General features: G+C 38.0%; 1 protein-coding gene across 1 annotated transcript in view; it reads left to right on the plus strand.

Moving 5' to 3' along the window:
• The window catches only part of LOC101803556 (rap1 GTPase-GDP dissociation stimulator 1), a 36,465-nt gene extending 25,944 nt beyond the window's left edge, over positions 1-10,521 (plus strand). The window contains exons 8-13 of the mRNA XM_013096044.5: positions 91-225; positions 2,851-2,976; positions 6,551-6,690; positions 7,581-7,707; positions 8,769-8,897; positions 10,275-10,521. Coding sequence (XP_012951498.5) covers positions 91-225; positions 2,851-2,976; positions 6,551-6,690; positions 7,581-7,707; positions 8,769-8,897; positions 10,275-10,408 — 791 coding nt within the window. The 3' untranslated portion in view covers positions 10,409-10,521. The remainder of the gene's footprint in view (positions 1-90; positions 226-2,850; positions 2,977-6,550; positions 6,691-7,580; positions 7,708-8,768; positions 8,898-10,274) is intronic.
• The last annotated feature ends 348 nt before the right edge of the window (positions 10,522-10,869 follow it).

Genomic DNA, 10,869 nt, shown 5'->3' on the forward strand with positions numbered 1-10,869 from the left:
GACAAGGCAAAGTCTCCCTGAATTCCTCATTCACATGATTAAGTTTCTTATCTCATCTGTCTACTTGCTTGGTTTCTCCTCTTTCTTTAGATGGCAACTGTATACGAATGGTACAGGTGGGAGTCATACATCAGCTTCTGGACCTTTTGGAGAAACATGTGGAGAGTGGGGATGTCTCTGTACAACATGCTGCACTCAGCGCACTTCGAAACCTTGCTATCCCAGGTACAGAATTTGAAGATCAATGACTTACTGTGATTCCTTGTAAAGATGGATCATTTAATGTAGATCTGTGCAGCTCTGTCCAAGTCATCATTTCCAGTGTCATGTATTCTGAGGGGCAATTGACTTTTTTCCCCCTGCAGAGACATATTTTTGCATAATTCATCAGGATTTTTCAGCTACATGAAGGGTCTAAATATAATACACTGTAATCTCATTGCTAACCGCTGGAATTATTTCCTATTAACAATATACAGCAGTTTAAGATAATAATGCAGAACCAGGCTTATAGCTTAAAATACATAGTTTTGTGTGGAGCTCCCATCACACTTGGTAGATTTTTTTTTAATTATTATTTTAATAAACTTGTTCTTCTATAAAGCCAATGTTCATTGTAAATTTGCCCTGTACAACACTTTAAAAATTTTACTTGTGATCTTCAGTAAATCCATATCAGAAAATTTTGTGCTACTGCTTCCACTCGTAAACATAATTCAGACAAAAAATGTTTTACTGGAGACTTAACAGAACAGCACCACAGTCCTTACACTGTGGTATAGCACTCTTCAGAGGAGCACAATGACACTTTTCTGAAAATACAAACTTGGAGCTATTTGCTGAATTTTCTATGTAAGCTAGCCAGCAGGCCTAGTTTTGTAAATAGTTCTACATATATAATCATTACTTTGAATAAACAAGAGCACCACAAGAAAACTTACTACTTTGCTTCCACTGCTTCCTTTTAAATCCTGATACACCTTGTACCAGGTGTTTGAAGCCCTTGCTTCTTCCTTCAGATAGCTCTCTTCAAAACTTCACTTATCCAATTTCAACTTGTTTTTATACACTCTCAGGTAACTTAGTTTTGCCTATAGTATTACCACACTCTCTGCATTATAAGAGTCAGCCACATCAGTCTATTCAGTGTTTCAATAAATATATTCCACACGATTAACATCTCACCACTTCTGTATTTCTCTGTAAAGAGGTTTTCTAACACTGTTCATATTAGTAGATAGAGGCCTGTGCAATAGCTTTTTGGTGCTAGTAGTGTATGCAGAGATTTCTATGCATGCAAGCTACCTTACATCACTTACAACTTAACACAGCTTTTAAAAGATAATGAAAAGCAGCTTGGCTGTATGTGCATATATCCAGATACGTATTTACAGTGCTAAGCCTATCCTTGGGAGTTTCTTAACAGAGCAATGAACACAGTTCATCTTGCAAAAATCATAAATCTAAAACTCTGGAAGACCATGGATGTAACCTACAACTTCGCTCCTATATTACTGCCTGATACATATAGTACTGGTAGAACTTAATGTTCTCTGCAGCTGCACTTTAACAGGCTGAATTCCGAATTATAAAATACCAACGGATCACTAAGGGGCCTCTTTTTTGTTATCTGTTCTGCTCAATGTCTATCACAAAACCTCTTCGATCTTTCCAATTTTATGTTTCTACCACAGAATTTCAACTAGATGTCAAACTAGGAGAAAAACAAAAATGAAACCTGCAGACACAACTAATGAGGTCTGTGTAAACATAAAAGATCAACTAAAGAAATGGAAGTATTTAATAAAAAAGCAAGCAAAACATAATAGGCATTATTTAAAATAGCTGTAATTGAGCAATGCATAACTTAGATTTCAAAATTCTGTTCCTAAACGGTGTTTTTCCTCATCACCTCAATATATATATATATATAAATATAAGCGCAAATCTAAACAAATCATAAAAGAGAAAAAATTAAATAAAGGCCAAATTTGCAAACGTGCACAGGGGAGGTCTTAAGTTAATTCAAATAGTGATCTTAAAACTGTAAAAGAAATAAAATCATTATGCTTTAGTGACTAGAGTCAGTCTACCACTGAAAAACATGCACAATAAGAACAAGTTATTTAAAAGTGCCTGCTTCTCAGTTTGCCCAACAGAAGGTCAGACAGAACAGACATCTTCCTAATTTCACTGTCATCCATCCCTCCTCCTAAAAGGCATGCAGAAGACTGGAGGAAAATTGCTCTGGATGAAGCAGCTTTTGGTAGCACAGTTAAGCAGCATTAGGACTCCTTCCAGACAACTGTCTGATCATTACCAGGGATTACTGCACTAATGACTGGAGCAAAGATGCAAGATTTAGGAGAGGAAGGCACAAAAACAAAGGTGTGAGCAACAGAGGGTTGGTAAGCTCAAATAAAAAAATGTCATTCTCAAGAAATAAGACTGAGTCATTTCTGCCACCCAGTTCAAGATGAGCAAGCACAGGAAAACCTTGCTCATAGGGGTGGGTGAGTAGGTGAATAATCTATAACAACTAGAAAACTGAGGGAAACAACAATGCTGTGTTTATCCTGTTATATACTGTATTCTAGACAGAGCTGAGATCAAAAGTACCCAAAATATTCTAACAGCACTGCCTAAAAACTTTTAGCTCAAAAAACACACCTAAATGGTTGGGTTGTCCTGATTTCATCCAAGTACTCCAATGAGTTGGACCCTTTTGCTAAGAGCATAATGGAACACAAAATTCAGAACAATTATGTCCTATCTATACCTTCAGATGCTCCTACAGTTAGTGAGCTTCACACTAAAGTCCCTTTTTTCCCCCCTGGTTCCATTTTCTAGTTGTTAACAAGGTTCAAATGCTGGAGGAAGGTGTGGCAGAACGGATTCAGGCACTTCTAAGGTCAGAGATGCCTCCTGTGCAGTTTAAACTTCTGGGAACACTACGGATGCTAGCAGATGGTCAAGGTAGGGAATTGCTAATGTTTCCTGATGTCAGCTACACATTCCTCTCCTTCCCTTCCCCCACAAGACAACAGATGTGCATGTAGAGGCCAGGCTAAGTATCCTGCTAACCTAATTCCACTCACTCTGGACAAATTCCAACAGAGGCCATTGCTCAAGGCTACAAGCCCTCCCATCGTGCCCTTAGCCAGCCTCTGAAGCAGATGAGAAGCAAATCAAACAGAAGAATCTGCAGTAGTCAGGGAGAAATGGCAAAAGCCTAAAGAAAGATGCTTTCCACTGGACACATATGAGCAAAGCCTGAGTATGATGGAAAGGAGTCAAAATAAGGATTTATAATGCCAAACAGCAAGAAAGCAAATGAATAGAAGAATTGGGCAATATAAAGGATCAAAAGGAGCTGAGGTTTGGAGAGGAAGAAGAAATGAGTTTCTATTACTAACAGTTTCCATACATGTTCCCAGGTTTATCTCAGTAAGGCTCAAATGTTGCATTTACTTTAAGCATTGAAATATGGGATTATCTACTTCACACGCCACATCATTTAGTTTTGCATAGACAAGCATGCAAAGGCAATGAGACTCAATGCTTCTCAAAATGTAATTACACGCAAAGCGCACCATTTAGGCACAAAACCTTGGAATTACATTAAGATCTAGTACCATGTCCCAATTCTTTGATTTATTCAGCTTCTAAGCAGAATATAATGATATATGAAAACAAGTTGCTGTGGGTTTTTATGATAAAAACGCCCTAGTTGTCTCAAATCACCAAAGCAGCTGCTCTACCATACTGATCACTATAGACCATCCTGATGTGCAGGAACAAAAAGTCAAAAACAGAATCAGGAAAGTTGTAGCCATTTTGCAATGGGAACTGACTTCTGCTACAGAACAGTTACAACCACAAATCCATGACAATATGAAAGAGCAGAAACAAGCATGCTCTGCTGTACTTCACATTGCATTCCTTTACATCAATGCCCTCTCCACACTCTAATTTGACAGCTACTTGCATCAAATTTTCAAATGAACATGCATCAAATTCAGATCTAGCACTCATTGGTTTGAACCCATTCCAGTCCAGTAAAAGGCTGTTTCCACTTATATTTCACCATGGTCAGAAACTTCCCATCTTCTTCCTCTCATGCTTTGAAGGAGGTCATTAAAATGTCATTTCTCTGAAGTGATAACTGGATTTCTGGATTGTGAGAGACCATTTATCTTTTAAAATTGAGACATTAGAATAACATAGATCTATATTAACAAAACCTTTCTTTTCTCTCACACTCAATGCTATTTTCAGCCCTGATACGAAGTCAAAATTTGGCACAAAATGGTACAACTTCTGAATCTGAAACAACACAGATGTCAAAGTGCTGAGTAGAAGAAGATTTAGAGGATTATTCAATGTTTACCCATTTATGCCTATGAGCACACATTTCTCCCACCTTTAATTGCTTTCTATTGTTTACCCATGAGCTAACATTGTCCTTAATTAACTCAGCCTGAAATGCTTGTGAATACACATCTACTAACAAGTCCACACTAAATTAGCTACTTATATTAGTTAATTGCATTATCTAGTGTAAATTCATTACTCTGACAATCACTGGGCATGCTGAGACCTATAAAATAGAACAGAAAAGGAAGATTTCTTTCTAACTACAGAAAAATGCACTTAGCTCTGTCAGCTTCATTATGCTGAAGTGTTAGCAATGTTTTTTCACTTTGCTTCAGAACAGCAACAGAATTTGTGCACCTCACTACACGGCCAAAGGACCTTCAGCTCAAATTAAAGTTCAGTCATATGCACAATTGAAGTTTGGCATTTTATAATCTAAGAGTTCCTTCTGTTCCAGTTAATGAAGGCTAACTGGTCTTTGTCTCAAAGAGCTGGCAGACATCAGGAAGTCTCTGGTGAACTGGGTCAAGATCCCTTTTTAAGCAAACCCCTTGAACTGGTTCCATTTGACACCCTCTTACCTCTGTTAGCTTTCTAGACTAAACTGGATTACCATGATCTTCTCAGACTAACATGTGACATCTGACCTAGAAACAAAGCCTTTCTGTCAGAGGAGGTTATTGTGCAACATGCAACTTACCTCAAAACAAACACACTCAACTAGGCTAGAAGCTCCCACATCGTTACAGGATTTTGACCTGTGGATTGTTCTGTTGGGTACTGGACAGAAACCGAGGAAGTGTCTATCCTTCTTTGTCCATCTCCCGAAAACAGAAAAAAGTATAGTTTGACTTAAAATTTCTGCAAAATACCCAGAGTAGTCACGTGGTTTGTTGACATTGACATCTTGCACTCTCTTGTTTAACACTTTCCAGAATATCCCAAAACAAATACAATACACACAGAAAGGGACAGGTAAAGAAACCAGAGCAGGGTGTCATTGGCCAAACCTATTTCTTTTGTTCTAGATGCATTAACTTTAATTCTTCTTCAAGCCTTGTTTGCCTCAGGAAAGCTCCAAGAAACAAGTTTCTCAGCTTCTGAAAACCCTGGAGACTTCTCCCAACACTTTTACCTTTCTGAATCTGCTTCCAAATGAACAGGATATTCTGAGCTCACCCCCTGCTTATCTGATTTTAAAAGTATATTTCACAGTTCTCAGCACTTTCAAATCTACATTTTCCTTTGCTTTGGAAATCATTTTCTGCCACCTAGTCACTTTTGAGCCATAACACTTTAAAGGTGCATAATTAAACTACAGTAAGATTTGTACAGAACCCCGCATTAGATCAGAGCAATATCAAGACTGCATCTTCCGCGCAAGTAGTTTCTTTTGCTACTGAACTTTTGGGGAAGTTCAAACTACTGCGTTTGGGGATTACTTTCCCGTAGTGGTACAAATCTTAAGTTACAGCACCACTTTGGAGTTTCTCTTTCAAAAGGTTATTTAGTGAGGGGTTTTGTTTGTTTTCTCTGTGTCAACCATATAGATTAATACTTTGGGCAAGTCCTGAGATACTGTTCCTGAAGCACAGTGGAAAGTAAATTAATGCATTCCTTCAAACTTGAGGAAAATTTTAATGGTGTTTAATACATAGTTCAACACGTTGACTTGAGAATGTAATTACAGACATGCTGCAATTCTGTACCAAGGACTGGTTTCCCACATGCTACCAACAGTAATTATGGCCATTACTGAGAGCACCAAAATGGCAAGAACAGGCTCCAAAAAGCCCATGATTACATTCATAATGGTCTCAAAGAGCAAGTACAAGAAACAAAGGGAAAGAGACAGCCCTCATGTGAAGATTTTAATATAGCAACATAAAATTTGCTTTCAAAGATCTGAAACTCCTCATTTTAATCCCTGCTTCAGAGGCCTATGAAAATGCCAGCTTTATAGGAACAGCTTAATTTGTTCTTTACCTCCAAGCGGTGCCCTGAAACAACTGGCATTCCCCAAGCAAAGATATCCAAGATCACACAAGTCCAATGCTTTAGTTACAGCTCAGACCACAGGATGGAGCTCAGTATCCTTTGTTACCTTTACATTCACATTTCAGTGACAAAGACTGAGATTTTAAATGTCTCCCAATGATGCTTTTCTCTTCAGCTGATGCAGCTGAAATCTTGGGCCAAGACCCCATGCTGCTCAACAGACTTGTGCAGTGGTGTGATGTTAAGGACCATGCCGGCGTTCGTGGAGAAGCAAATCGGCTGCTAGCATCAATCGTGCGTCACAACAGATCGCAAGTATGAGTAATTGGTCTGATGTTCCTACCTTATCTGTCTCCTATTTTTAAAGCTTGTCCATATAGCAAGGGGTTAAATGCTAAACTGTATGCACAGCTACATAATTAAAAACAGGAAAGTTTTTGGTAAAATGCCTCTAGTCTGCCTCTGTGTCAATTGAAGAGAGGGGAGTAGGAAAGCAGTGCTCTCTGTAACTAGATATCACACTGAAACAAGCAACACTGTTACCTGCTGTCACTTGTTGACTTTTACCCCTCTTAAGGCTTGACAAATGCTAGGCAGGCAAAGCTTTTCTATTTCCATAAATAAATTAGTTTCAATCATAAATCAGACCTATCCTGCATGCCAGTCTCTCAGGAGTTCCAAAGAGCTCACTTATCAACCTACTGACGGATGAATCCAGCGTGATCTGGATCTACTAGCATATTATATTAGAACAGGCTTCTGTTTTTTGCAAATCATGCCATTACATACAGACATCCCAAATGTACTTTACTCTGAAGTTTCAGTGGAGTAGATACTACCTGCAAAGGCTTTGACAGAGTAAAACCAAACCTTTGCTGGTTTGAAGATTTAAATGAAAAATCAAAGTTCAAACTAAAATTCTTAAGAGACCATATATACACCTGCACAAACACCTTATACACATAATTGTAAGTACCAATATTCCAAGTAAATTAGACCAGCCTTAGGCAGACACATATGACTAGTGCCAAAAAGAGTTCTCTAGTCCCAGGATATATTCATTCCAAATACCATGACCTTGTATTGAAGCATGCAAATCATTTCCATCTATTCAGAGACTGAAGAGAGAGTGCAATTTTCCTTTTCATTCTACTTCATTCATAGCTCAGATTTCAATCTGTGATATTTTACCTTTGCTTTAACAGGAAGTGGTCAAAGCGGTGCAGGAGGCACAAGGAGTGAAGCATCTGGTTTCCATGACTACAAGTGAACATGCTGCCCTGCAGAATGAGGCTCTGAATGCCTTGGCAATAGCGTCTGCTATTGATTTAGGTATTTTTCACCTAAAAGCATTTATTAATATGAAGATCTTGCACAGTTAAGAAACGCTCATGCTGTTAATTTCATATGCAAGAAAAAGCATTATGGTCTAGATTTAGCTCTTAACCATCAAATAAAGGAAGTGACCCATCCAGTAAACAAGACCCCCAGAATTCAGGAATTGCCTGAATGCTTTTTGGCCAAGTAAAATAATCAGGTTGTGTGGACAGGATAATCTGCTGAGTGCTGTACGACCCTATAAACCTACAGAAACACAAAATGGAAATAATGATGAGGGCTAGAGAAAACAATGAGAAAAGATTTAAATGTAGACAGAATTAGACAGGGACAAGCTATGGAATTGAATGGTCAGTGACGACTGTAAATAAGAGGAAATAACATTCAGAAGACAGACACTTGAATGAAGTAAAAAAAAAAAAAAACATAGAAAAAAGGAGCTTATGGAATATGCAAATGAAACAGATAAGATTAAATGCTGTAACTGCTTTTAGTGAGCTAGATTTTCAGAGGTTGAGTACAACTTCTTTTCAGGTTTGTCCTGTATAGATTTTTAAATATGATCAAAATTTATTACAATAAAGACAGCCACCACAAATTTACACACATCAAAAGAAATTGCAAGTCAACTTTAAGTTTGGATTTTTTTTATATCAACAAGAAAGCAAGACAGGGAAGAGCCCATTTTCATGCTTAGCCCACAATTAAGCCTTTCAGACTCATGTGTACAATTTAAATGACCTAGCTCTGATCATTAAGACTGTATGGGTTTATGTATTATGGGTTTATTTTGTAGTGTGTATGTTATAGAGGGTTCCATCTTACAGAATGAGCCTACTGAAAAAAACACTCTATAGGAAATCATACAGAAAACCCCCAGTATAGACAAGATGCTCAAGTCATCCTTGTATATGTAACTCATTTTAAATGAAGCCAGTCAGGAATTTTGTTTAAAAAAAAATAAAAAGAAAAAGAAAAGCATATTCAATCTTTGTAACACTCTTTTCACCCTCTTTTTACATAAGAGCTCAGGTATTTGTTTACTTATTTTTCAGATACCCTTGAAGCATCTTTTAAGGAATCACAGCTAGTACAAAGCTTACACAGACTCCTACAAGATGATAATACAACTCCTGAGGTTAAATATAATTCTATGAGTCTTTTGTGCAGTCTTCTTAATTCAGGTAACTTAATTTTAAGTAGTCTGTGATGAAAGGATGGATATTTGTGATGAAAACATGCATTTTATGTCGCTGAAATGTACCACTTGTGATGTTGCAGTCAGTGAACAGTAAAGATTAGAGAGGTTCATTCTTTACTTATCAGTAAAAATCCCACTCATGTTTTTTCTTCAGAAAAAGTAGATTAAACCATTAGCTATGTAAATTTTAAAAAAAAAAATCTTTATTTCCAGTGACAGTCAGTGGCATAATCACGTCCTGAAAAGCAAAATAAGAGCCTTAAAATATAGGCATCTTTGTCCAAAATCACCACAACCACATACAAATGTCTGGCAGTCCCAGGCTTTGCCTACACCATAGCATTTTTGTGTTCAAAGAAATAAGCTGTCTGCATCATCTTACACAAGCAAGCACACATTTGTCCTGCCTATGCTGTAGGCAAACCAGAGCTGAGATAAAACAGTATCTTTAGCAGTGCTGGATTAAATGCATAGCAACTTTTAATAAAATGTCTGAAGGATCTGTTTTCAGTTTCTCTCTCTCTGTGGTTAGGGAAGATTTAAAATTTTTCCTGAAAGATCAGACTGCTCCTGTAAGCATGGTGTGGCCTCACGCCACAACTCACCGTGTCTTTATACATAAACCATGGTTACCAAAAGCAATGACTGCGCTTAGGCAAAGACAAGAGAGCTGTTTTTCAAATCCTGGAGCTGCCCTTTATTGGCAGGCAAGCTGGATTTTGCAATGCACTCCACTTCTTCCCCTTGTAGTCACAGGTATCTCACAGGACTAAGCACTTACTTACATCCTTCAGTGAAACTGTGCAGTATTCACACAACAAACCCGATTTGTACGACTTTTGCCAGAGGTGTATTTCATGAAAGGCTAAGAAGGCACACAGGCAAAAAAGCTGGAGCACACAGCCTATATTGTATTTTCAAAGTACTTTTCTTTTGTTCAATCAGTTCTTGGAAGACAAATGGAGAAGAAAAAAGTCTTAACCTGTTCAACATTTTCAAAGGTTTAAAGAATACCTATTGAGAGAAACACATTTAAGTAATATTAGGGAAAAATTCGTACAGTGAGGGTGGCCAAATGCTGGAACAGGCTGCCCACAGAGATGGTTGATGCCCAAGTCTGTCAGTGTTCAACAGGAGTTTGGATAAGGTCCTGAATAATATGCTTTAACTTTCAGTTAGCCCTCAAAAGGTTAGGCAGTTGGACTAGACGATCTTTAAAAATCCCTTCCAACTGAAGTAGTCTACTGTAAAGCAGCTCATTTTACACAGTGAATGCTCCAAATCTGTATGTTGCAACAATTGTCAGGAACCATTATGACATGGTATGTCACTAAAACTCAGCATTTAATTTCCCATTCAGGTGATCTGAGACAAGAAATAGAAGAGGACAAGATTAAAGAAACCCTTGAACAACTCTGCAGTCACAGCAACGCAAATGTGGTCAAGGAAGCTGCTGCAACGTTACAGGTTTTGAAAGGAGAGCCACCCCACTAGCCTCCCTTCCAACCCAGAGCAACCTGTGCTGCTGCTGAGGCAAATGCAATAAAATGCCAGCTTGGCCAACGCTACCTTGCATTTGTCATGCTGCTGCACAACCAATGCTATTAAAGCCCAGGTACAGCTCCTGCTTTTAAAACTACGCGTACAAAAATTTGGCCTACAGATACCTGTATCACTGCTGCTCTTTACTGAGCTACTAACACTGCAGTAGGAATAAATCCTGTCAAACAAGTGGTCTTAGAAAACATTACCTGAGAGACAAAAGGTAATTACCATCTCTAATACATATAAGCTGCTTGGTTTTGTCAAATCAGGGAATCAATTGAAACTTTAATTTTTTAAAGTCAATAGGACTTTAAAATCGCTGTAAAAAACTAAAGCTTGTATCATGCAACCCAAAACAACAGGGCTTTCGATTAGATGTGAGCTGTTGATTAAATAATGCAAAAGGCTAA

Source organism: Anas platyrhynchos, chromosome 6, assembly GCF_047663525.1.
Source record: "Anas platyrhynchos isolate ZD024472 breed Pekin duck chromosome 6, IASCAAS_PekinDuck_T2T, whole genome shotgun sequence".
Classification (NCBI taxonomy): domain Eukaryota; kingdom Metazoa; phylum Chordata; class Aves; order Anseriformes; family Anatidae; genus Anas; species Anas platyrhynchos.